The 26001-nt window shown below is 68.4% G+C and overlaps 1 protein-coding gene across 4 annotated transcripts in view; it reads left to right on the top strand.

The window, feature by feature from the left end:
• BAHCC1 (BAH domain and coiled-coil containing 1) overlaps window positions 1–26001 on the top strand; it is a 59665-nt gene that overhangs the window by 27124 nt on the left and 6540 nt on the right. For 2 of the 4 annotated variants that reach the window (XM_045085707.1, XM_045085706.1), the window contains exons 4-18: window positions 10130–10252; window positions 12523–14250; window positions 14443–14551; window positions 14876–15084; window positions 15250–15408; window positions 15656–15834; window positions 15965–16295; window positions 16885–17697; window positions 20723–20922; window positions 21043–21179; window positions 21482–21610; window positions 23541–23658; window positions 24249–24540; window positions 25308–25490; window positions 25587–25888. In XM_045085707.1, coding sequence (XP_044941642.1) covers window positions 10130–10252; window positions 12523–14250; window positions 14443–14551; window positions 14876–15084; window positions 15250–15408; window positions 15656–15834; window positions 15965–16295; window positions 16885–17697; window positions 20723–20922; window positions 21043–21179; window positions 21482–21610; window positions 23541–23658; window positions 24249–24540; window positions 25308–25490; window positions 25587–25888 — 5012 coding nt within the window. Of the gene's footprint in view, window positions 1–21; window positions 808–10129; window positions 10253–12522; window positions 14251–14442; window positions 14552–14875; window positions 15085–15249; window positions 15409–15655; window positions 15835–15964; window positions 16296–16884; window positions 17698–20722; window positions 20923–21042; window positions 21180–21481; window positions 21611–23540; window positions 23659–24248; window positions 24541–25307; window positions 25491–25586; window positions 25889–26001 lie in introns of those variants that run through there. The other 2 variants (XM_045085709.1, XM_045085708.1) reach the window with 2 other exon arrangements.

Genomic DNA, 26001 nt, shown 5'->3' with positions numbered 1-26001 from the left:
CCCTCCCCTGCTGTGGCCTGCTGAGGAAGCCCCCACGGGGGAGGGGGTAATTGGTTGGAAACGGGTTGGTGGGGGGGCACCAAGCAGTGGTCCCGGCCAGATGTGCACCACAGATGAGCAGAGGGAGGGAAGGGGTGCGGCCGAGAGGGCTCTGGGAGAGCTGAGGAAATGTGGAACACAGCTGGGCAGGCCGGGGCCGGGCTGCACCCTCTGCCTGGGGCTGCACCCACCTCCCCAGACTCAGAGCGGTATGGGCTCCAGATGTGCCAGCTGGGAGGGAGGCAGGGGAGGGGAGGGGAGAGCTGTCAACATGCTCACCCCGCCACCTTGGGGGCCTGGCCGGGAGCGGAGTCCCTCCCAGGCTCCCGGCCTCCCCGTGGAACGCAGCCCGAGGCACATGGGCCATGGCCCCGGCCCCCCGCTGGGACTCGGGGGCTCCCCGCAGCGTCCCCCGCTCTCCCCGGTCTGTTCAGCCCCTTGGCGCGGCGACTCCAGGAGCAGCCGAGCCCCGTGCCTGCTGGCTCCCGTGCGGCCCCGGAAGGGTTAAGGCCGGCGGCGCTGGCTGGCACGCGGGGAGGTAATTGCAGTTGGCAGCGGGCACGGAGGGCTCTCGGCTCCTGGCACCGGCGCCGCCGTAACTCAGTGACGGCTGGGCGGCAAGCTCGGCGTTTGCAGAGCGCGTACCCACACACCGCGCCTGCCGCCGTGTTCCAGGCCGGGAGATTAGCGCCCGGCGCGGCTGGAGAGCCAGAGAAACTTCTTTGTGCAACAAGAAAGGGGCTGTTTTCCAAACAGGACAGGTGACAAGTGAGGGACAGTTGTTAAAATAATCTGGGCTTTAAGCGCCATGCGGAGTGCACATGACGGCCGGGCGATAAGGAGCGGCTCTCCTTCCCCGCGGAGGGAGGCCGGGCGGCCCGGGCCGCCAGGGCGGGACCCCTGGCCCCTACGCAGCCCAGTGTAGGGGTGTGGGGGTGGCGGGAGGCTTGGCTGGCAGCCGTGGGTGGGCCCCAGGCACTCTGCGCCTCTCCCCCGGGCCCCTCCAGCCCTTCCGCCTTCTGTGTCTGCCAGGCGAGTTCCCAGCCCTGGCGGGAGCATCTGGGAAGGATGTCTGTGGGAGGGAGGAGGGCGGCCGGCGGGGGGGGGTCAGGCAGGGGGAGGCCTGCAACAGCCACAGGAACCACCTCCAAATAACGAAGTAACGGCCATGCTGCACCCAGGTCCAGCCGCAGGTGCACGGGCGCTCCCCGGCTAGCTGACTCGGTTTCCCCTCTGTGCGGGGGGTGGGGGGGCCCGTGGTCCGGTCAGCAGCTCTGCTCCAGGAGGCACGGACCCCCACCCCGTGTCACCCTTGGGGACCTTGTCAGCGTAGAGGGCGGTTTGTGGGCAGCGCCACCTGCCCTGGGGCCCAGGGAGGTGTCCCTGTCCTGCCCCCCGGGGGGCCGCAGGGAAGGCGGGAGGGAGGCAGCCTGCAGGCAGCGCCCTCAACGGCCTCCCGCCACTCACTTCCCCTGAGCCAACGGCTGCCTCTGCATCGGGAGATGAGCTGCGGGCCCCGGGGGCAGCTACCTGGCGGGGTGGGGTCCCCCAGCCTCTGCGGCCTCCACCCCGTCCTGCGTGCTCCAGAGGATTCTCGGAGGCAGGGCCAGCCTGAACGGGAAGGGGGTCAAGGCTAGAGCACCCCGAGGGCACTTCTCCCTCTCAGGCCGGCCCTGAGGTCTGTCCGTACCCCCCCGCCCCCGCCCAGACACGACCTGCACCTGCTGGGGCTTCACACGCCCGCCGCTTGGTGCCTGCCAGGGCGAGGGGCTCCGTGGGCAAGGCAGGTGGGCAGAGGACAGAGAAGAGGAGGCGGCCTCCGAAGCTGGGGCGTGTACGGAGCAGCCCGAGGCCCAGGCCTGGGAGAGGGAGCAGGGAGAGTGCCCCCCACCCCCGACCTGCCCGGTCCTACCTGAGGGAAGCTGCGTGTGTGTGCGTCCTGGGGACCGTGCAGCCACCTGCGCCGGCCAGGCCCGTGCCTCAGTTTACCCCTCGCCACCTCCCTTCTCTCCGCCGTCCGTGGAGCGGCCCCGCCTCGGGATCTCCTTCCCGCGGGGGTTCCCCTGCCCTCCGCCCTCTGCCTGTCTGCCTGCCGCAGCCTCGCTCCCCGACGGGCCACGTGGTGCCGGCTGCCTCGCCGTGAGCTCGGAGCGTGAAGGCCGGCGGTGGGGGGGGGGCAGAGCGAGCAGCAGCGCCTGCTGGCCGGCTGCCCTGGCACAGTGCCCGGCTGCTAGTCTCACTGGGTGCCAGCTGGCTCCCCGCGTGCCGGGGCCTGTTTCTCTGCCGTGTGTGTTCGCAGAGAAGGGGGGTGAGGCGGGCGGGGGGCACGCGACACGGCCGGAGAGCGGGGGCCGCCAGGCATGGTGGGCTGCCTGGGCGGGCTGCTTTGAGGGCTGGCTCTCACCCTCGTCCTGCTTCCTTCCGCCGCCCCCGGGCTGGGCAGGCTGGCAGGCGCCCAGCAGCGCCTGCTCACCGCCCCTCCTTGGCCTGGGGCCGGCCCGGGGCTGGGCTCCTGAAAGGCCCGGAGGCCCGGACCGGGCGGCAGGTGGGGGCCAAGTCAGGGGAGGGGTCCAAGGGACCCCACGGCACCCGCAGCTCCAGGCAGGACTGCCCGCTTTTCCGTTGGGGAACCCGGCTCGGCATCTGGGGGGGCAGCCATCTGAGCAGCGCCCAGGCTTCCTGCTTCCCTGGCAGAGCAGCTGGGTGCCGGGGAGGCTGGGGCTGGAGAAGCCGCCGGGAACATCTGGCCTGGGGCAGGGCCTGGCGGTCCAGCCCGCAGGCCTCCTGGCCGCCTAGGCTCGCCCAAAGGAAGGGACCTGCCAGAAGCTGGACGTTCCCCTCTGAGGCTTAGGGTGGGAGTGGGCTGCGGAAGTGCAGGCAGGGGTGAGCCAGTGTCCAGCAAGGCTGCCTTGGGTGGGTCAGAGTGGGGGGGCGGGGGGGCACAGCACAGCTGGTCCCATGGTCATGGAGCCTGGCCCCTCTCTCCCCACCCCACCCCCAGCTGCAGGCTGGGACCACCCACAGGGCCGTGAAAGGAGATTCTGTTCCTGGGGGCTCAGCTGGGGAGGGGTGGGGCCCCCAGCGGCCGCGCACCACAGGCTACCACGGTCTCTAGTGCCACCTGGACGGGGAGCCGTGGGAAGAAGCAGGCCCTTGTGCCGTCCACGGCAGTGGCCCCCGGGGGCTCTCTAGCAGAGGCGGCTACTGCTCTCCCCCGGAGCTGGGCCAGCCTCCAGTGGGTGCTCCCTGATGCTCCCCAGCTTCCCCATGCAGACGTTGGGGAGGCTGGAGCATGTCTGTGCGAGGGCAGAAGGGCCGCCCAGCACCCCCCACCTCCGTGGGACCTCCGGCCATCCTGCCTCCCAGAGTGTGTGTTCCAGAGCCACGGAGAGGAGCCATGTGAGGCGGGTCTCTCTCCTGAGCCCCAGCCCCTCTCCCCTCCACCCTGTCCGCCCTTCTCCCTCTCCTGGCCTCCGTTCCCCTGATGGCCTGGGACTCTGACCCCACAGAGCCACTGACGACCGCCCGTGTCTGTGGTCGCCCTCACCCTGCCCCCCTGACCCCGGCCCCTGCTGGAAGGAAGGGGGTGGCTCGTGGGATGGCTGGCCGCTCTGAGATCTGAGGACAGAGTGTGGGTAGGGCCCCAGCTCCCCAGGTCCCAACGTGGAAATCAGGGAGGCCTGTCCCCTGCGGACCTCGGACCCCCTCCAGAGCGTCCTTGGGGCTGTTGCGTGGCCTTCCCTGACCCTGACCGGGTGCTCCGGCCCTGGCTGCTCCCTGCTCTGGTCCTTGTCTCCTGCGGTCCCGGTCCCCTGCTGCCCGCCCGCCCCGCCCCCGCCGTGGGCCCGAGTCTGGCGCTCAGGCAGGCTTCCTCCACGTGGCTCCTAACTTGTGCAGTTGGTTGCTGAGGGCACAGGTCCCCGCCTGACCCCTGGGAGGCTAGTCCCGGGCAGGGTCACTCTGCCGGTCCAGCCTGTCTTGCGCTGCTCTGGGTCCTGCGCCACAGGTGGCCCTGAGGGCGGGAGGCCCGGGCCAGTCCCTGGCTCTAGGTCAGGCCGGGAGCCCACGGGTGTGCTCAGGATGACGGCATTTTGTGGGGACCCTGGCCCAGGGACGGCACGTGCATCGTTTGCTTCTCAGAGCGACGCCATGGCAGGTGGGCGGCTTTTCAACCGTCTTACAGGGGAGGGAACAGGCCGGGGAAGGTGTGTGGCGGGCTTTGAGTCTAGACAGCCCAACTGAGAGACTGTCCACCCCTCCCCTTTCCTCGGCAGCCCCAGGTCCCCCCAGCCCAGGCTCCCTCCGCCTTCCTCGTGTCGGGAATGGGCACCCCCTTTCCCAGCTCCTGCGGGGACCCAGGTAGTGTGCTTGTCCCGGGCAGCCGTGGGGGGGCAGGGGGTGGTCAGGACCCTGCTGGACCAGCCCCAAGGCCCCTGGCCCTTGCAGGGGTCACCTTCACTGCTCAAGAGTGGGTCCTGAAAGGCTGGGGGAGCCATGGCACCCCTGGGCCTCTGTTGCCCCAGATGCACCCGGCTGACCGGGAGAGCCCTCCTGACCCAGGGTGGTATAGTCTCACACAGCCTGGTGGCCAGCCGGTGCCCGGCAGAGGCCTCCCTGAGCGCTTGCTGTGTCTGTCTGCCATGTCGCCCGTAGCAGCTGTCCACTGCTGGGCCAGGGTCTTGGGGCTTCCTGGGCTGACGCCTGTAGTGCGAGCACGGGTGAGGACAGCACCGTCTGGGCTGGGGAGAAGTCCCCATGTCACTGCCCGGGCAGACCACCTGTCTGCGGCACAACTGTAGATGGGGCTGGGTTGGGGTGTCCTCGTGGCCCCCAGGATCCTCTAGGCTTGGTGACCGCCTGTGGCCGGGCCACCCAAACCCTGGGGCTTGGAGCCCTCCAGAGGGCGAGTAGGCCGGCCTGGTGGGCTCCCGAGTAGCCAGGGTTGTCCTGGGGGATCTCAGTGAAGGTTCTGGGGATCACGCCAGTTTGCCCCCAGCCCTCCCAGGCCCTCAGGCCCCGCCCCTCTCTGAGGGAGCTCAGGGCAGCACGTGCCAGGAGCCTGGGCTGTCCGCAAACTGCCTGGATCCCGGGCAGGCTGCCTGCCGCTTTCATGCCAGAGCCGCCCAAGGTGCAGGGCCTGGCACCTTCCCCCGGCTCTTAGCACTGCTGTGGGCCTGGGATGAGACCGGCGCTGCCAGGCCCTGCACCTTGGGCAGTGGGGGGCACCTGAACCTGCCCGAGGTGCGGGCACTCCCTGAGGGCCGAGCTTCCAAAGCCCACTCCGTCCTGGAGAAGGGGTCCCCCTCTGGAAGTTCAGCCTGGACAGCCTCGGTCCAACCGCCGAGTGTGAGGGGGCCTCTGGACGGAAGCTGGGAGGACATGGGGAGGGGCCGTTGCGAGGCTATTTCGCGAGGCTATTTCGAGCAGGGGTGGCACGTCTCCTGCTCACTGCCCGTGCCTCCCCTTCCCGGGACAGAGGTTATTAGTCAATCGCGGCACTCCAGGTGCATGTGGCTGCAACCTCAGAATCCTTTTTTTCTTTAAGTATTTTATTGATTTATCTGACAGACAGAGATGACAAGCAGGCAGAGAGGCAGGCAGAGAGAGAGGGGGCAGCAGGCTCCCCGCCGAGCAGAGAGCCCGATGCGGGGCTCGATCCCAGGACCCTGAGCCGCCCAGGCGCCTCTCAGAATCCTGTTTAACCCAGCACTCTGCGGGGTCGCTGTCACTTAGTAGACCTGCGTGCCACACTTGGAATCCCCAACATCCTGAGAGGGGCGTCGTGCAGGAGCGAGCCAGCGTCCGGTCATGGAGCCGGGACCCCTAGCAGGGCCTGTGTGGCGGGAGCGTCCCCGGGCGGGTGGGATCTGCAGGTGGGAGTGGGACATCCGCTGGGCTCCATCTGGAGGCCCTGACCCTTGCTGAACCCTGGTCCCCCAGTGGTCTGGCCCAGAGGAGATGGGCATTTGGGTTCCTGAGAGCCGGCCCTCCAGGGTCGGTCGTGCTGTGGGGAGTTGCCTTCGAGGTCTGGCACTGGGACCCTCCTGGGACCCGCAGCCACAGCTCGAGGCCTGATAGTTGGTGAGAACGTTCCAGCAGTTGGAGCCTTGGGATGCGGGGAGCGGTCACCCTCCAGAGAGACGGCCCGCTGTTAGGGTGGCCTGGGGGATGGGGTGTCTGTGGCAGAAAGGCAGAACCCTGGGGGAGGGAAGGTGGCCGGGGCCCCCAGAAGAGTTTACCGGACTCTGGGCCTGGGCTGAGGGGCAGCTTCCCCTAGAAAGTCCCAGTCCTCTGGTTGCCTGGCCACACGCCCCCACACCCCCAGCCTGGCTTCCCGAGAGATGCGAGAGCAGGGCCCGGGGCCTCCCAGGAGGGTGGTCTCTGGGAGGTCAGGGGCTGGGGGGGTCACGTGGTGAGGCCCGGGAGCAGGGAGGTGCTGCGGGCTGGTCCGGGTGGCCCCGCTCGGAGAGGAGGGCCGACATGGGGGTGCCGCGCCCCCCCTTCCTCTCTCACTCAGAAGCTTGCAACAGACCTTGGGTCCTCCCAGGCGCCGGCCTCTTCCCTGGGAGAGGGTCGGGAGAAGCCCCCGCCCCTCGTGCTTGCCCGGGCCCCCCACAAAGTGTCCCCGCCTTTTTTTCCTTTCTCCTCTGCGCGTCAGACCCGGCCTCTGGGCGGCCCCTACGCGGGAGGGCGGCCCACTCCCCACCTGTCTCCCCAGCACCCCTGACTTCCCCGGACAGCCAGCAAAGGCCCAGGGGATCCCGGGAGGGGGCTCAGTGTGAGGTCGCTCTGCCCCCCAGCAGCCCAGGGACCTGGAAGGTGCTGCCCCTGCCCAGGGCCTGACTGCGTCTGCTTCATTGCCCCCATCAGGTGAAGGCCTTGGCCCTCTGCCCCGTTGTCCCTTATGTCACAGGACTGGCCGGAGTCTCTTGTGGCTCAGAGCGGCAGGGTCAGGGTGCAGGGTGTCCTCCATCCTGTGGAGTCGTGAGACGCCCACCGAGGCTCGGGGCTCCTCAGAGCTCATCAAGGCCCTCCGGGGCCTCTAGGGCAGTCGGAGCCCAGGGACAGGTCTGGGGCCTGGTTTCCCCGACCCTGGGCTGTTGCTCTACACACATTTGCCCCCTGTCCCTTAAGGTAGTCACAGCAGCCCCAAACCCAAGGGGTACAAGGGGTCCGGGAAGGAGGTCCCCAACCACACTATCCCCTGCAGGGGTGTGGACTTGAGGAGCTCTGGTCCTGCGTTTCTGGTGTCCAGCCCCCTCCCCTCTCCCTGCGCCTCGGGCCTCAAGCCCTGCTGACGACCACAGCCCCCACGTTGTCCCCCGCATAGCCCCTTCAAGGACCCGGCCGTGGGTTCCAGCCACGGCGGCCCTGGCTGGTGCCCCCGCAGTACAGCTGCTGTGTAAAATCGGCTTTTCTTTTCTTCAGGTCAGAGAGGATGGTCGTGTTGGGGGAAAGAAAGGGACCTTTCTGTGTCCGGGCTGGGAGGCCCCTGCCCCAGGCCCCTGCAGCCCCCTCCCCCGCCCGGGTCCGTCCGTGCCCTTCTGCTGTTTCTTCCTTCTTCCCCCACTTCCCCTGAGGGGCAGGCTGGGGGTGGGAGGGGGCCCCTGCGCTTGGACGGCCACCCGCCCGGAAGGACAGGTTTGCGCACGACAGGCACCCTCACAGCGCCCCCACGCAGCGGGTGGGCAGGCCCGGACCTCCCCGGGGGTCACAGAGGGGGGGTCCATGCTCGGGGAAACGGGTTCTGGGCAGGAGGAATTTACAGACTTCTGTTTACCAAAACGAGGCCCGTAAAACATTTAACAGCAGCCAATTAAAAGGGGACAGCTGTGGTGGCTGAACCTCTCCCCCTCCCCGGCCCCCCCGCCCCGCGGCTCCCGGCCCCAGCCCGCTCGCGGCTGTTGTCGGGGCCTCCAGGAGCTGAGTGTGATCTGGGGAGCAGCTGTCCCAGATGCGTCTCTGCAGACAGACCGGGCCAGTTGGCCGGACTCTGCGGACCCGGCCCTGCCTCCGCGGGAGGGGCTGGAAGGGGTCGGGCCGGGGTGGCGGTCGGCACCTCTCCGGAGCCCTCGGATGAGCCTGGGGACGGAAGCCTTAAGCAGGGACACCTCTGTCCGGACCGTTCTGGAGCCTGCAGATGGGGCTGCTGTAGTGGGGTGCGTCAGGCTTGTGGGATCTGCCTAGAACATTCCGTGGGGATGGGGAGGAGACTCCACAGCTTCACCTCAGACCCGCTAGGCCAGAGAACCACCCGTGGCATCATTAGGGTCTGGAAGGGGCCTGATCCCGGCGGGGGCTCCCGTTCGATGCTGGCCATGTTCCAGTCCAAGCTCTGCCCCTGCAACCCATTCTCAGCCTGCCCTGGGGCAGCACGGCTCCCCGTTAGCCTCAGGCCTGGCGAGGGGCCTCCCGGACCCCTGACGCTCAAGGTGAGCTGCGGACTGCCCCGCACCCCCGCGTAGCTGCAGCGGCCCAGCACTGACCTAGAGCCCAGGCCCCCCTGGCTCCAACCCTCCACCCCCTTCCCTCCCACAGCCCAGCCAGGCCCGCCTCAGGCCATGAGCCAATGTCCCTGCCCGAGGACTAGGGCATGGGGGCCTGGAGGACAGTCCTGTGGTTCTGACCCTGCCCCTTCTGGAAAGGTGGTTCCCTCGGGGTACCCCATGGAGTGCCCAGCCACCAGCTGGTACCTTACCGGCCACCAGCCGGCACAGTCACTGGGTCCGCAGAGGGGTTTGGTCATAAGTGCAGTTCGGGAAACAGAGGACGAGTGAAAAGGAAGGGACCCCTCTGTGACGCACTCTGAGGGGTACGGCTGCCTCTCCCCCGCCCCAGCATGTAGCCCCCAGCATGTGGCTACAATAGGCACTCGCTTGGGGACCTGGCCTCGCCTGCCCTCCGGGACGGCTGTCTGCAGGGCCCCGCAGCAGCTCCTCTCTGGGGAAACCCCTGGATGGCGGCTTCCTCTTTGCAGCCAAGGCCACCCAGAAGGGTGGGAAGCTGCTCCAGGAGCCGGTCCCTCCAGGGACAACAATCCTGGTGTCCCCGAGAGAAACTCCTGCAGAGCTTTCCATGGAGAAAGTGTTCAGAGCGTGAGACTGCGTCCTCCTGCCTCGGCCCAGCAGGTGACCCGGCTTCCCAGTACCGGGCCCCAGCGCCACCCCTCCCTGCTGGCCAGGTCAGGAATCACCAGCGGGGAAGAGCCACGTTCAAGGTGCCTGGAGGCTCTGGGCGTCCCGCAGACACAGCCGGGCCTGGCCAGGGCAGGAGTCCAGGAAGGGCCTCCCAGGCCTTGCTTAACTCCTGTCTGTCTTCATCCCCGTGGGGGCAGCGTGTGTGTACCAGGTGGCTGGAGCTCCTAAGGTCCAAGACTGGCAGGGGTGGGGATGGGGGACAGGGTGTGGCTGGCGTTCCTGTTCGGGGCAGGACAGGGCCAGGCCTAGAGGCCAGTTTAGGCCCTGGGGCCCAGAGAAGGGCCTGCCAGGCATGACTCAGAAGTGCCAGGGAGGGTCTCCAGGCTGGGGGCCAGCTCCCTCTGTAGATCTCCAAGCACAGAGGAGGCCCAGGCAGCGGAGACACCACAGGGCCAGCAGCCTCCAGCCAAACGGTCCTCGGCCATACCCTGACCGCGCCAGCCCCAGGGCGTGGACCGCCCAACCCCGGAGCTGCCCGGTAGCTTGGATGGCGCAGGCCAAGGTGGCGTCCGGCCCCGGCTGTCCTGTGTCCTGCCGTGTCCGGTGTGCATGTCCTCCCACGGCGCCTCTCCAGGGCCACTTTCCTGCCCGGCCCCAGAGCCCCCACGCCGCTGTGGGCAGCTGGGGAAGGCACCACGGGCCCCTCCTCCACCGTCCACCCTCCCCTCCCGGCCTATCAGCAATTCAATTTGTACCGCACCGGAGGGATGGTGTTGGTCTAGCCAGAGCTAATGTGATGTGCTGATGGGTTGATTTCCCACCAGCAGACGACACACCAAGCCTGGCAGGGCGCCGCCCCGGGCTGCCCGCTGCTTCTCACCTCCCTGGGGTCAGGGCCGGAGCGGGCCAGGGCCTTGGCCGTGCCTCTGCAGCCAGTCTCTCTCCTTCCCTAGCTCCAGGGTACCCCAGATTTTCGGGGGGTCTGGCATCCACCTTCCTACCCATGAGCCACTTGGATCACCATGGAAACAGCAACGTTCTCTATGGGCAACATCGTTTCTATGGAACCCAAAAAGGCAAGTGCTGGCTTGGGGCCGTGCTAGGGTCTGGGGCTCCTGGAGGGTGGGGAGGGCACATGCGTGTGAGCTGTCCCACGCACACGCACACACACTGTGCAAAGGCCCGATGTCCAGGACATGAACCCTGTCAAGGAGGCCAAGGGAGGTGTGGCCCCTAGAGAAGGGACAGGTGTGCGGAGTGGCTGCAGGCCTTCGTGGCCTGTCTTGCAGAGTTTTCCCGGGGGGCCTCTTGTTTGGCTTTTAGAAAGGGCTCTCTGGGCTGGTGTCCAGGAGACAGGCAAGGAGACTGCTGGTTTGGTTACTTGTTTCTGATGACACGAGACTGAATTGGTATGTGAGGGTCAGGAGGTCCTCGATGAACCCCCATCCGTGGCCAGACCCTGGGAGGGGTGTAGCTGTGGAGGTGTGGCCACCTCCCACACAGAGAGTCTCTCCCAGTAGTATCCAGGTGGTGGCTGGGCACACATGGTGGGGGTCGGTGCCAGGGAGCCCCCCGGGTGAGGATTGACGCACCTCGGGGGAGCCCCAGGAGCCCCGAGACTGGGGCTCTCGTGGAGGCCAAGGAGGCACCCCCCAAGCCCACGTGGTAGACAGGACGCCGGGCAGGGTTTCAGGAGGTAGTGGTCAGGTCAGAGTGTGCCAGAGCGGATCTCTGGCAAGGAAGGGGACCTTAGCGAGACGACCCCAGCGTGGCAGATTTGGGAGCGAGGCTTCGGCCATCCCTCGTGTCCTCCTACCCCCGCCCTTTCTCCCGAAGAGACCCCTGTTCTAGGACACTGGTGTGTCTTGCTGCTTTGGGCCTGGCAGGGTGGCCAAGGTCCGGAAAGCCGCGGCCTTGACCCCTCCCTAGACTGGCTGGTGGGGATTGACGCAGATGAGACCCTGCCTGCAGTGGGCAGGGCTGGCAAAGCCCCCGCCCCGTCCCCGGGGGATGGTCAGCCCCCCACAAGCCCTGGGCTTGGTCCCCCAGACTCCCACATGTGCAGCTGTTTTGACGGTGTCTGTAGGGGCTGAACCAGAGCCCAGAAACTCCCCTCCAGCCGTGGGTCGTCGGCATCCCGAGCGCTGGTGGCCTCTTGGCGTTCAGCGTTGTGGCAGCGTCCCATCCAAACATTTGGGTTTCGGAAATCAAGCTAATTAGGGTTCACCCAGGCTACCCTCTTCCCCCTTGTTTTAATTAGCAGGAAATTGACAAGGAACTTCTGCGACTGAGGACAGTTTTACAAGTTCCAAATGTTTCTTTGTTTCCCTCGTCTGCCCCCTCTGGGCTCCAGGCCCTCCTCTGTCTGCCACCCCAGCTGGCTGCAGGGGGGTAGCCCCCCAGCTCCCCGGAGACAGGAGCCCAGCCCTCACTCTGGGAGCAGTGGGTGTCCCCAGGGCTGGCCAGGGACCCCCAGGGATGGTATGGCCGGCTTGGCCCAGGGCCCAGGCTGGACAGCAAGCCGTAGCCCAGCAAGGGGGCCGGGGTTCTTGGAGGGACCTTGAGCTGCAGGGCTGTAGCAAGCCGATAGCAGGCTAGAAGTAGTGACGGCTGGCCGTCTGGAGGTGGGGGCCACTTCCTCGTCTGCACTGTCACTGGAGCCCCAGCCAGAGGTGTCCACGGTGACCACCGTACAGAGGAGCCAGGGGCCCATCATCAGACAAGGCCTCACTTTGTCCTGGGGGGTCTTAGCTCTCACGGGGGCCTGGTCAGAGCCCAGCGCTCGGCGGTCATCCGTGTGCGGTCCCCAGGCCGCAGGCTCTCTCCTGCCGTGCATGCCGTCCACGTAGCCCACCCATGGCGGCGGGTCAGCACCCTGCCCGGTGTTAAGGCTCTAGTGGCTGTGAAGACTGGCCCGGTCCTCACTCTGCTGGCGTTGCCTGGGAAGCGGGGGTACCTGAGCACCCTGCCTCTGCTCCTGCCTTTCCCCCACTTGTGCTCCTCGGCACCGGGCAGGGGAGCCAGACCCTTCGCCGCTCCTGTCTCCGGGGGGCTGCACGCCCGTCAGAACCTTCAGGGGAAGCGCAGCTTCGGTTTGGGGTGACGCCCAAGTCTAGGTGGGGGTCGCGTGCGTGAGTGGGCTCCGTGCTCTGACGTGTGCACTCCCAAAAGGCGAGTGCGGGGAACTGCACGTGGTTTCACGGCATAAGCTCTTTGCAACAGCCGCCGCGGGTCGCGAGCAGCTGCTGGTGGGGAGAGGCTCCTAGAGCCTGTGTTTGGGGGGGGGTCTGACCTCTCCCGCCCCCGGCCCAGCCCTCCCAGTGACCTCGGTTCTCTTGGCATGCAGATAACTTCTACCTGCCCCCCCAGCCCACCCTCCTGCCTGCCAACCACAGCTTCCCCGGTGTGGCCCGGGCCGCCCCCGGTCACCCCATTGGCTCCTGCAGCCGTGACCGGGGCGAGGCTGGCCCCCTCCAGAAGGGGGCCAAGGAGTTCGACCGCTTCCTGCTGGGCAGAGAGAAGGCCGGGAAGGCCGCGGAGGGCAAGGAGCGGCCGGCGGCCGAGGAGGAGGGCGGCAAGGAGCGGCACAAGCTGGCGCTGCCCGTGCCCGCCGACGGCCACTGCAAGGAGAGCGGCGTGACGCCCCGCGGAGCCTGCGAGGGCCGTCCCAAGCACCTCGCCTCCTGCCTCCTCAACACCAAGGTGCTCAACGGCGAGATGGGCAAGGCCGCACTGGCCAGCTGTGCGGGTGGCATGCTGGTGCGGCCTGGCGTGGCGGGGGCGGCCCCCGGACGCTGCGCCAAGGAGGCGGCGGGCCCTGCAGAGCCCGGGCCGGCCTTCAGCGAGTGCCTGGAGAGGCGGCAGATGCTGCACCACGCCGTGGCCTACACCGTGCCGTCCGGCCTGCCCGCCGGGCCGCCCCCGCCCCTCAGCACGGCCGCTGGCTCCTTCCCTTGCCTGCAGCTGCACGCGGGCCCTGACGGGCTCTGCCCGCTGCAGGACAAAGTCCCCCGAGACCTGAAGGCCAGTGGGCCCACCTTCGTGCCTTCCGTGGGACACCTGGCTGAGAAGAGCCGCCCCTTCCAGGCCGCCGAGGCCTGTGCCGTGGCAGGTGAGGGCAAAGATCGGCACCTCGATGGCACCTTGGGCCCTGAGCACGCCGTGCCCTACGGGGTCCCCTACACCCAGCTGAAGGCCGAGGGCAAGGGGGAACGGCGGCCTGGGGGCTTCGAGGCTGCGCCCAACCCCCGGCTCAAGGGCCTGGAGTATTTCAACAGCACAGGCCCCGAGACCCCTTTCCCCACGCTCCCCAAGCGTGGTCTGGACAAGAGTGGCTACTTCGAGCTGCCCGCCCACTCGCAGGACTGTGCCCGGCCAGGTCACCCAGACCCGCTGGGGGGGAAGGTCCCCCAGGCCTGCTGCACTTTAGAAAAGACCTCCGCAGGCCCCCCTGGGGCCCAGAAGGTGGCCCGGATCCGGCATCAGCAGCACCTGGTGACCCCCGAGGGGGAGCCGGGGGGCGGCGGCGGGGCTGAAGCCAAGCGCAAGTCCCTGGCACTGTCCTCTCTGGGCTACGGCGGGCCCCACCTGCCCCCGTGGAGTATCCAGTCGGGCCAGGGCGCCGCCATGGCCGTGGGCGAGGAGCGTAAGGGCGGTGCCTACCTGGACCCCTTCAGCGGCGGCCTCCAGCAGGCCGGCCTCCTGCCCCAGGACCTGCCCGCGCCACCCGACGAGGTCTCGGCCATGCAGAGCCTGCTCAAGTACAGCAGCCAAGCGCTGGTCGCCGGCCGGAAGGCACCCTTCGTGGGCCTGGGCAGTCTCAAGGCCAGCTGTGCCCAGCAGGAGATGAAGTTCCCAGCCCCCAAAGGCCCCGCCCAGGCCCCCAGCGAGGCCGAGAGGCCCGACTGTGCCCGGAGCCGGGAGCACGACACCGCGCACAGCGACGCAGAAGTGAGGCAGCCGCCCGTGGGCATCGCGGTGGCCCTGTCCCGGCAGAAAGACACGGTGAGCCGGCCGGAGACAGCCTACGGCGCCAATACCGGGCGGCAGGGCCGGGCAGCCCCTGCCTTCAAAGGTAGGACCCTTGGTGGGCAGGGAGGTGGGCAGTGGGGCTCGCCGGCCCTCACGTGCCCGTCTGAAGCTTAGCTGGGATGGGCCCTGGGCGCTCCTGCTGTCCCCGCCCCACGTCCGCGGTCCCACCCCGTGCAGGGCTGGCCGCCCCAGCCACCCCGACCCTCGAGCCTTCTGCCGTCTCCTCCCCGTGCAGCAGGCGGCCCGCCCCGCCCCACCCCCGCGCTGGACCTGGAGGCCGAGGAGGAAAGGGCCCGGCTGCCTGAGGACCGCCTGGGACTCGCCGGCCGGGAGCTGCTGCTGCCGTAAGGACGGGCTGTTGGCCACCCTCCGGGGGCGAGCAGGACCACAGCTCTGGGACAGAGCAGCCTGACGGGCCATCGCGGGGCTGGGGTTTCTGCCCCTGTTGGGGGTGGGGGAGCTCTGCTGACTTTCCCTCCGCTATCAGGGCCGCGGCTGGGATGGAGACCCCCACCACCAAGGCCCACCTGATCCTGGGCTGTCCCCATGAGGCTCCAAGCCCCTCCTTCCAAGGCTGATGTCAGCAGGATGGGGTGGAAGGGCTGGTTGGGTGGCCAGTGGCCGTGCTGAGCCCCGCCACACACCCCCATCCCCGCCGTGACCCACAGAGACAACAAGGACCGCCTAGAGTTCTCCCGGATCCACCCGTCGGGCGGCTGCCCCGGGGACCTGGCCCCTCACCTCATGATCGCCGGCGGACCCTCCCTGCAGACGGGCCAGCTGGGTGGCGACCCGGCCTCCCGCCCGCACCCCGCCCATCCCCCCTGGCTGCCCCGCACCCGCAGCCCCTCCCTGTGGATGGGGGGCCACTCCTACGGTCAGTGCTCCCACGGCAAGCAAGGGGGCAGTCCGCGGGCGTGGGGCAGGGCCGGCGTGGGGCTGAGCGGCCCTTGGCCCGGTGCAGGAGGCCCGAGAGCTCAGGGCCTGGCCAGACCGGGCTCCCCACTCCACTCTGCCTTACCGCTGTGCCTTGTGTCCCTAGGCCTTGGGCACCCTGCCCTACACCAGAACCTGCCCCCAGGCTTCTCCGCCTCCGTGCCAGGCTCCATGCCCTCCGTCTTCCCCCTGTCCCAGGACAGCCCTGCACAGCTCGTCATCCTGCCCTCGGAGCCCACCCCCCACACCGCCCCCCACGCGCTTGGTAAGAGCCTCCTGGGCGGGCTGCCTGAACGTGGAGGTGTAGGAAGCAGGTCTGAGGAAGAGAGCAGCCCGCAAGGGGGACAGGGTGGCAGGGCAGGCCCCCGGCCACCGCCTGGGAGGCGAGCAGGCGGGTAGAGGAGCTGCCAGGGAGGAGGGACAGCGGGCGGTGGCGGTGAGGCCCTCGGGGGGCTGGGGGCTGCCTGCGTCCCATCCTCGCTGGGTCTGATGCTCCTTGGCCCTGCCCACAGCCGACGTCATGGACCAGGCCCCCTTGTGGCCTCCCATGTACGGGGGCCGGGGTCCCGCCTCGCACGTGCAGCCCCCCAGCCAGCTCCCCGTGTACTCGCGGTCCCAACTCCTGCGGCAGCAAGAGCTCTACGCCTTGCAGCAGCAGCAGCAGCAGCAGCAGCGGACAGCTCCTGTCCAGGTACCCGCCCCAGGCCGCACCCAGGGGGTACGCGGCGCCCCCTCCCTCCTTCTGCTGCAGCGCGGCCCCAGAACCCCCTCGCCCCGCACGCCGCGGGACGACGCCCTGAGCCTCTCCCTCACCCCGACAGCGGAAGCCTGAGGACCATCTCCCGGAGCTGGAGGAGCCCGCCCAGGAGAAGACCCCCAAGTCTGCCCACAAGCCAGTTGCCTTAACCCCCACAGCCAAGGGCACCCCCTCCCCGGCCACCGTAGGCCCCGCCAAGCTGTCCCCTTGCTGCCACTCGCCCAGCCCGAAGCCCCCTGCCAGCCGCCCCGTGACACCGCCACACCCCAGCGCCCCGTGCACTTTCTCTCTCGGCCCCTCGGGCAGCCCTGGGCCTGGCTCCAAGCTGCCCAGCTCCGAGGTCGTGAGTGGGGAGAGCCGGCGGGCTGGAGCCGACCTTAGCACGTTGGAAGCAGGTGAGCGCGGCGGACGCTGGGCTGACCTCGGCCCGCCCCTTCCACTCTGAGGTCTCTTCCCACCTGTGGATGTGCAGAGCCGAACTGAGGGGCCGCCTCGTGGGGCCCCTGCAGGGCCCCGTCCTCTCCCAGGGCCCCTGGTAGGGCCCAGGGCGCCACTGCTGTGCTCTGTTCTCTCTCCTTCCCCGTCCACGGTCCTTCTGTGGTGGAAGCTCAGGGTCCCCGCCATCCTTTGACCTCTGACCTCTCCTCCCCAGTTCCCGGCAGGCAGGGTAGGATGAGGGATGGGCTCGGGGGACTGGCCTGCAGCGGGGGTCACTGGTGACAAAGTGTCTGGCCTGCCGGGGAAGGTGGCCGAGGCTGGGCCCAGCCGCAGGACCGGTTCACAGCCCCGAGTCTGGCTCTCAGCCCCCTTCGATGTAATGTGTTCCCGGTTCCTATCTCCCCTGCTCCAAAGGCAGAGGCCAAGGGCTGACTGGGGACCCTCCCTCCCCGCTGTGAGTCAGGGATCGGAGGCCACCCTCTCCCCATGTAGAACAGAGCCCCCCAGACCCCCGGCTGCCCCCGACGACACCTGCTCTTTCCACAGGCCTGCCTCCTCGGTACACCTGCCCCACGGCCAGCTCGGGCTTCGCCCTGTCCCCCAGCGCGCACTCTCCTGACCTCTCGGACCCCAAAACTATGCAAACTGCAGCCCCCAGGGTCCAGCCTGAGCCAGCGAGGACGTTCCCACCCAGGGAGCTGCCCCCCCACAGCCCCCAGAGCCCACAGGAGCCGGGGTTGTCCTCAAGGGCCAGGGAGGCCACCCAGGACCTTGCCGCCACCACCCACCCTGCCGAGCGGGGACCCCTGGGGCAGGCAGCAGACCCCAGCCCACTGGAGGGGCTTCGAGAACTGCGATATGGGGCCCTCCTCGAGGGAGGGAGCCCTGAGGCCGTTGCCCAGGCTCAATCTACTCAGGGAGGGGCAGCAGCGGAGGGGGGTGAGGCGGTGGGGCCCTCGTCGGGGGCCAGCCCCCAGACCCTACAGCAGCAGAGAAGCCCCGGCGCCCTCGACGAGGCCCCCCCTGGCAAGCAGCAGGCCCCCAGGGAAGCCAGGTCGGAGGAGGGGGCTGAGGATCGGGAAGACGAGCTGGAGGAGGAAGAGGGCCAGGGCTCCGCTTGCAGGAGCTGCCACCTACCCAGGACGTTTCTGGGCCTGGACGCCCTGGTCGCAGCCACCATCGACCTGGGGGACCTGCCGGGCATCAGCCCGCGGGACCCGCAGCTGGCCGCTGCCCCAGGGCCCCCACGCACAGCCCCTGCGCCCTGTCGCTCTGGGACTCACAGTCCCGGGATCGCCCTTCTCAGTGAGCTGGCGGACCTGGAGATCCAGCAGCGGAGGAGGGAGCCGACTTTGCAGGGTGAGCACCGCCCGAGCCTCGGGGAGCCTGCTAGGGCCCAGGGTCTGGCTGTGGGCTTCAGCTCAGCTGCCCCACCATGGGGCCCCCACTGCTCCCCCCCCCCCGACCCTAGCCCCGCCTGAAGCTGTTGGCTGGGGACACGGTCAAGGACGTCCCCTAGTCATGGTGTTCACGGTGCCCTGGGGGGACTCGGGTGTCCCGCAAGGATGCCAAGGCCGTCGGGGCCGGGCGGCTAACTGGGAAAGCAGGGGTGCGTGTGTTCCTCTGTAGGTGCTCAGCTCTGACCCGCTCCCACACGGGCCCAGGGGAGGTGGCCTGAGGTTGGTCACACCATCCCCAGGGCTTGGACGCACATGTGCCCCACAGTTTCCCCAGGGATGAGGGCTGGGGTGCTGGTCCTTTCTGCCCCAGGGCCGACCTGCAGGTGGAGAGGCTCCTGGGCTCCCAGCACGCGGAAGAACCCGAGGGCGCAGGCATAGGGTCTTGTGCCAGCCCGCGGGGAGCGTTGGACCGGAGCCCGTGGGGTCCCCACGCAGGCCAGCAGACCCTCCTTCCCGCCTGAGCAGGAACCTCAAGGGGCCCCTGAGGAGACCCCCTGCTGGAGGGAGCACCCCCAGCCAGGCACTGCGTCCGTGATGTTTACAGAAGGAACCTGCCAGAGTTCTCCGGGCTTGTCCGCTTGTCTCCCTGACACATAAGGCTCCCCGAGGCCCGTCGCCGGCGCCTTCAGTGCTGCCGGGAGGAGAGCCGACACTCTCGCGGAGGTCATCTCCCCAGAGGCCTCGGTGTCACTCTTCTGTCCACCCAGACGGGCTGTCCACCCACAGCTGTGCCGCCGACTTCCCTGAGGGCCTCACTTAGGGCTGGGGCTGCAGGGTGCGGCGGGGGCCCCTGGACAGACCCGGAGCCCCCGTGCGCCGGCACAGGGAGCCAAGCGGAAGCCGGGCGGGGTGTGTGTCCAGCCCGTCGGTGCACATGAGCGCCCGCTGGATGGGCGCCCATCTACTGCATGAACGCTCATGTGGAGGCCACGTGCGGCCCAGCATGGGCGCTGCCGCCGGGCCGGGCCAGATGCCCGTCACCTTGTGCGCCGACCAAGGGAGACGCGGTGGCCACGCCTCCACTCCACCCTCCCCCCTGGAGGATCCATGCCAAGGGACTTGGGCCCCCCACTGAGTCCTGGGAGCCGGAAAGGGGTTTAGTTGCCAGACGCTGTGTCTGTCCTGGGGGGTGAGGCCTGTTCACGGGGGCCCGGCCCTGAGGCTCCCAGCGACCCGGCTCTTGGAGGCACTGCCTGAGCCTCCCGTCCTCCCCGGAGTTTCGGAATTCCAGTCCCGTCCCTCGCGGGGGGTCGATGCCCCTTTCGTCCTGAGTGAGCCTGAAACCGGGTGACGCTGAGCCAAGATACCACCCTAGAGCCCGCTTTGTACGGGTCTGCTGACCTCCATGCTCCTCCCCTGCTGCCCGACCCTCAGCCCTGTCCTGGCGGCCCCCTACCCCCACCCCACTGACCCCGTGAGACAGGACCGTGGCGGGAAGCCCGAGCCTCCCTCCCCACCTGTGTCGGCAGGGTGTGGTTTGAAGCTGAGAAGAGCCGTCCCCAGCACATCTCCCCACTGGCACCGGCCTCCCAGGCTCACCCGCGGGGTTGTGGTCTCCACAGGCCTAGTCTGGGGGGTGGATTGAGGCCGGGGGCATGGAGCAGAGGAGCTTCTGGCTGCCACAGTGACCCCAGCAGATAGGACCTAGTGTGGGATTTCTACCTGATATAGGGCTTGGGGATAGCCCTGTCCCGGCTGCTGAGGGAGCCAGCTTCCCTCAGCCTCCCTCTGGCTCCCGTGCCCGGGCACCTCTGAATTCCCAGCACTCTTGAGTGTCCAGAGACTCCCACAGCGGCCGCGGCTCACGCCCAGCGGCCAGAGGCTGGCGCTCCTGGCACCCGCCGGGCGACTCTGTCCTGTGGCGGAGGCTCTCTCCCTGCAGGGCCGTGGCCATGGGCATGACTAGGCACTTCCCCTGGCACACAGCAAGGATCTCGCAGGCGGTGCCTGAAGTGGGGTGTTTTCCCCACCCCTCGTGCGTCTTCCTGTGCATTTATCTCCTACATCCGTGTGGCTCATGGGGTCTCACTCTCTGATGGGCTGTGATCGACCCATCTTCACTGTTTAATGTGGTGATGGAATCGTGTTCCCATGGCTGGCCCATGTGGGCGCCGACGTGTCCCTGTCACTGAGGGACCCTTCCTGGCTGTCCGCACACCTCCCCTGCCCCTGGGACCAGCCGTTTCTCTGAGAAGCCCGGGCCCTGTCCTGGTGGGATGGTATTAGAAGCCAAGTTCAGAGTGTTGGGGTGCTCACTGCAACTGGGGTTTTGCCCCTCGGAGGTTTTGCCTCTCAGAGGGCAGAGCTATATGTCCTGAAAACCACAGGTACCCTCAGACAGCTTCCAGCCCAGGCACCCCAACTGACCGCCCAGGGCTCCCCCTAGCTGGCCCCCTTTCCCTGGCTGTGGCTCTTTGTGGGGTCAGCCTGCCCCTGCATGCCTGACTCCCCAACTCTGCCACCACCCTCCTGTCCTGAGTCCGGGCTCCAGGCCTCTCCACTGGACAGATGCTGCCCTCCACGGGCCCAGCTCCAACCCTGCACTGGGCCATTCCTCTCTCTCACCCGACTCTTCACGTGGCAGAAACACGGGCACTCTCTGTCGGAAGCATAAGAAGCTGGTCTCTTAGTGCGTGAATGCTTTGGGCACTGCCCCTAGGTCTGGGCCATCCCGCTGGCCTAGCCCACAGCAGCCAAGAGAGACGTCCCCCCACCTCCTCAGAGCTGAGGCGGGGGCTGCTGGGGACCTGGCCCTGTGCCCACCTCGTGGCTCCCAGCCACCTCACCCTGGTCCTCAGTCCCCACGTTTTGGGAAGCTTGGAGGGTCTGGGCCAGGACGAGATGCCGGATGACATATAGAGCCTATCCAGGGGGCAGTATGTGCCTGCCGCCCACACACACGCTGACCCTCGTGTCCTCTGCAGAGGAAGAGGACATGCTGGCGTTCGACCTGCAGCGCCTGGCCACGCTGGCCTCGGCCTGGTCCCTGGTGGAGGCTGCTAGCCTGGATAGCCCACCGTCCTGCGCCCAGCCCCCGGCTCCCGACGCCTGCAGGGCACCCATACTCACCCCCCGCATGCAGATCCTGCAACGCAAAGACACCTGGACCCCCAAGACCAAGCCTGTGAGTGAGGGGGCCTGGCTGCCCCGGGGCTGGACTCCCAGGGGACCCCCGAGTCTCCCCCTCCACTGGCCACCCTCATGGTGGGGCCTGAGCCGGGCTCATGATGCACCTGCCCAGCAGGTGTGCCCCCTGAAGGCCGCCATCGAGCGGCTGGACACGCAAGAAGTGGAGATGCGTGTGCGGCTGGCGGAGCTACAGCGGCGCTACAAGGAGAAGCAGCGAGAGCTGGCGCGCCTGCAGCGCAGGCATGACCATGAGTACGGCCAGGCCCGCGGGGGGGCGGGGAGGAGGCCCAGTGGTACAGCCCAGGGCCGCCACCTCAAGGTCAGGGGGCCCCTGTGGGTGCCGACCTAGACTGCAGGCTGGGGTCTGGGGCAGCCTCCAGACGCAGTGGAAGGAAGGATGAGGAACCAGCCTGCACATGGGGACCCGGCTCCCTGGGAGGGCCTGCCCCGCCCCCATAGCCCTCCAAAAGGCCCGTGCCCCCTGCACACCACGCCACTCCCGCTGGGGAATCAGGTGGGCGCCAGCCTCTGACCGCCCTTCCTGTGGCCTCCAGGAGAGAGGAGAGCTCGCGCAGCCCCGCTCGGCGAGGGCCCGGCCGACCGAGGAAGCGCAAGTACTCCAGCCTGCTGTCCCCTCTGCGTCCTGGGGGCCAGCTGCCCAGGGGCGATGGCAAGAAAGTCAAGTAAGTCCCGGGTGCGTCTGCAGGCAGAGCAGGGCGCTCTGGGCCGGGTGGGGCTGTAGTTCCCTCTAGGCCCCTCTTCGCGCCCCCAGCGCCCCCGAAGACCCAGCCCCTCCCTCCCAGAACTCTAGTCCCGGTGAGCGTCCAGGGGACGAAGCCCGCTGCAGGCGCCACCTTCTTCCCGGTGCTATGCTCGAGGCTCGCCGCTCCCTGCTTCCTCTCGGAAGCCCAGGGGGCCTGGACCGCAGCCACAGCCTGTCCACACCCCTGGCTGTGGCCTTGCCCACACGGAGCAGCCTCTCGGGCTGCCCCGTCTGATGCTGCTGGTCGCGCCCGGCGCTGCTCACGCTGCGGCGCCGTGTTATTACCCATTACCCGCCCGGCGCACTCGTTGGCACGCTCCCGGGCCGGGCATAATTGTCCTTCTCGGCTGCAAATTGCCTCTCCCGGCAGACCTATTTGCATAAATCCTACGAGCTCCTGCAAAGCCGATTGGCGAGCGCGTGTGCGCCCTGCATCAATCCTGATGATTTGGTAATAATAGTTAAATCGGCACTAAATGGTTTCTTCAATTAAGACAGAGGCAAAAAATTAATCTCAGGGCTTTATGTCACAAAACATTAGCAAATGCAGGGAAGGTTACTGGGAGGGGGAGTCCACCCGCCTGTGGCAGGGGCGGGAGAAGCCACAGGGCTGGGGCCTCCCCAGCACTCCCTCCCCGTTGCCCAGGTGCCATTCAGCGGGGGACCCCCTAGAGTTTCCCTTTGTGGACCAACTAAGGCCCTTGGGACCTCTGGCCAAGGCGGAGCCCACGGAGGCCGGGGGTCGGCTAGGGGCCCTGTCGGAGTCCCCGTGAGGCTGCCCCGCGCTTTCCCGGGGCCCCCGGGGCCCCCGTGGCCCTGAGCCCCAGCCCTGGAAATTCCGTCCTGCTCCTTGCACTGCGGCCACATTCTCCGCTGACCCTCCACGGCAGGTCCCAGCTAGAGGGTCGCGGCGTCAGGACAAGAAGGGACACGGCATCCAAGACCCTCTCTTCCCAAGGATCAGGGCTCCTGCCTGAATCTGGGGCTTCTCTCTCTCCATCCTGCTGCGGGGCCTGGCCCAGCACTGCCGGCTGGCAGCGGGGACCAAGCAGGAAGCAGGTCGTGGGTGGGAGTGGGGTGCGGCATCACTGGATGGGCCGGCTTCTCGCTTGGCTGCCTCTCTGGGCCCCCAAAAGCCAAGGCCCTCAGCCTCCCTCTATGACTTCTCTTCATTCCCACCCTGTGAGTGGGGGATGGGGCGGGGTCAGGCCCAGCCCCTCAGGCCGCCAAGCTCCCAGCCCACACTTGTGGGGCACCCCTCCCTCCAGACCTGGAATTAAGGACAGGGGTGTGAGCCCGGCAGCTGGGGTCCCTGGAGGCTGGGAGGCAGAGCCTGGACGTGAGTTTTTCTGGCCATTGGGCCCCATTGTCTTCCTGGCAGTGACCAAGTTGAAGGGAGGGGACCCCACTCTCAGGAGCCTCTCTAGCTCCCTCCTTGTTCTGAAGTCGGGGCAGGTGGCCTTGGCACTCACCGAGGGCCAGGCCTGGACCACGCACAGCCCCACCCCAGGCTTGCAGAGGGCCACAGTCGTTACCCCATCTTCCGGGTGTGAAGACTGAGGCCACAGCTCACAGAGTGGTCCAGCAGGCCTCAGGGCCCTGTCCTGAGTCTGGGCTGCCCTCCCTGGTCAGCGAGCGGAGGCCCTGGCCGGGAAGCGGGGGGCTCAGCCCCTGGGACCACCCAACAGCTATGCGTGTACTCACAGCTCAGTCCAGGAAAGAAGCAGAGCCCATGTGGGGGCCGGGCAGGGTCTCTTAACTGCTGCCACAGGGACCCTTGGGTGGACGGGGCCAGGGGGCCGAGGCAGGCTCGCCTCTGACCCACGTCCACCGGCACCCCATCCCCCCAGAGCGGTGCGGTCCAGCCTGAGCCTGCTGTGTGCTGAGCTGCGGGGCAGCGACGGGCCCCCGAAGAAGCAGAGCCGACTAGAGGCCGGTGTCTACGCGGGCCTGCAGGCATCATCGGCGGTGAGCGCTGCGGCAGCCTCCGCGGGCGCGGGGACTCGGGGGCTCGGGCAGACAGCTGCAGGCCACACACCCGCCCCGTGCTGGCCCCCAGCCAGATGAGGAAGCAGAGGCCTGGGGAGCTGCAGGTAGCCGGGTGTGGCTCCGGCCGCTCCTGCGTCCCCACGTCTGTGCTCCAGCAGAAAGAAAAAGGCTGTTCTGGGCTCCAGGCTCCAAGCCGTGAGAGCCAGTGCTGTCCACGGTGACTGGACTGCTCCCTTGCGTAGTGGGCGGCCTCCCTCAGGGGGCTTTCTCTCGCTGCCAGTGGGCCCTTCCTCTGAGTGCAGGGCACCCCCTGTCCCATCCCCCACTTTAGGACCCTGAGAGGGACAGGTGAGACCCCTGGGCCCGTGGGCTCCCTCCGCAGTGGGGGAGCGGTCTGGGGTTGCTGCGGGGCAGGGGATGGGTAGGTTCCAGTGGCGAAGCCCCCCCTTGGACTTCGGAGGGCAGGACCCGGGAAGTGTGGCTTTGGCGCCGACCGTGGCAGAGGGCCGGTGGCCGGCGGGGGGGTGGCGGCTCAGGGTGGGGACACTGACCGCTGCCCCCCTTTCTAGGACAAGGTTCGCTGCAAGAGAGGCAGTGGGCAGGGCGAGCTGGCGTCCGCCGCAGCCCACAAAGTGACCCAGCTGAAGCCGAAGGTCAGGACCAAGGGGCTTCCTGCCAGCCTCGGCCCCTTCAGGCGGAAGGAGGCTGCCCCCGGGGGACGCATCCGGAAGAAGCTGTCCCGAGGCAAGACCGCCAAGGTGCCCGGGGCAGCCCGGCACACCCAGCCCGAGGACGGGGGCGCCAGCAGGGAGACACCCAAGTTCCCGGCCCAGGCTTCGGTGGCCACAGCACAGGAGGCAGGCAAGTCGTCGGCATGAGGGCCCCAGCCAGGACGTCCACTGCGGTCCCCCGGGGTCTGGGGGAGAGGGCCCACGGCTGAGACAGCCCTCAGAGCCGGGTCAGGACCTCTGAAGAGGACAGCCTCCCGCTACAGCTGCGGGGGAAGCAGCCCCCGCCCCAAGGCTGAGCCCAGTGGCTCTCTGCAGGGCCATGGGGAGAAGGAGGCCCCCGGACACATCCTGGACAGGGGCTAAAAATAGGCCTTCTGCTGAAGGCTGCTTTCCTGCAGCGTCCGGCCGGTCTGACCCGGGGAGGTATCTGGCCCCCAGCAAAGCCGTGTGTCCAGAGACCGGCGTCTGGGAAGATAAATGCTTCGGCCACCCCAGGCCTTGCCCGCCCCCTCCACGCTCTCGCCTGAGAAAGAGCAGAGGGAGGGGAAGAGGAAGCAGGAGGCCGGCTGGGGGAGGGGCTGCCCTGGGGAGGGCCGTGCCCAGGCCCAGAGGTGGGCGCCCTGCTGCTCAAGGAGTAAGAAAGGCAAGCAGAGGCCGGGAGAGGAAGGTCAGAGGGGCCCACCCTCCCCATCCTGGAGCAAACATCCTCCCCAGGTGCCTGGCCCAGGTGCCTCTCCCCTATATTAGCCCCAAGGGCGACAGTGACGGCCCCCTCACACCGCCCCCCCCCCCCCCCCGACATAGCTTGTGCGCCAGACCGTCGGGCCCCCGACCCCACCCTGACGCGGCGTGGCCCCGACGCGACGCCGAGTCACCTGAGCCCTCGGTCTCCCCCAGGCAGTGGCTATGACAGCGAGAACTGCGAGAGGTTCTTGGGGACAGAGGCACCCCCCAAGGAGCCCGGGCTGACGCTGCACGCGGGGGCCAGCGTAACCGTGCTGGGGCCCTCCCCCTCTTCTGTGGTCAAGATGGAGGCCAACCAGAAGGCCAAGAAGAAGAAGGAGAGGCAGGGCTTGCTAGGTAACCAGGAGGCACGGGCGGGCCAGGGGTCTGCCTCGGGGTGGGGGGAGGTTCCCAGCCTCGGGGACCCCTGGGACAGCCGCCTTCCCCCCACAGGGGCCTGCCGCCTGTCCAGCCCAGACAGCGAGGTCAAGGTCAAGAGGCGCGTGGTGAAGACCGAGGTGGGCGCCAAGCTGGAGCGTGCCCCAGGGCGCAGGCCCCCGGGCGCCCCAGGCAGGAAGAAGGCCAAGGGCAAGGCCAAAGGCAGCCTGCGGACAGACGCGGGGGCCGCCCCCAGCAGGGACGCCCTCTTCAGCCCCACCCGGGCCTTCACCTGCCGCGAGGAGGGCAGCACGCTGGCCAGCGAGCGTCTCAAAAGAGCCACGCGCAAGAGCACGCTTCTCCAGCCGGGGCTGAGGGTGAGGGCCGCGGGGGCCCCGGCGGTCCTGGGTGCCGTGGGCGGGCAGTGATGCCAAGGGAGCGCTCGCTCCCCCTTCTCTCCCTGCTCCCGGTGGGCCGCCCTGCGTCAGCA

Source organism: Mustela putorius, unplaced genomic scaffold (assembly GCF_011764305.1).
Source record: "Mustela putorius furo isolate JIRA1106 unplaced genomic scaffold, ASM1176430v1.1 tig00000873_pilon_pilon_pilon, whole genome shotgun sequence".
NCBI classification, from domain to species: Eukaryota; Metazoa; Chordata; class Mammalia; order Carnivora; family Mustelidae; genus Mustela; species Mustela putorius.
This window is presented reverse-complemented; position numbering and strand designations above follow the sequence as displayed.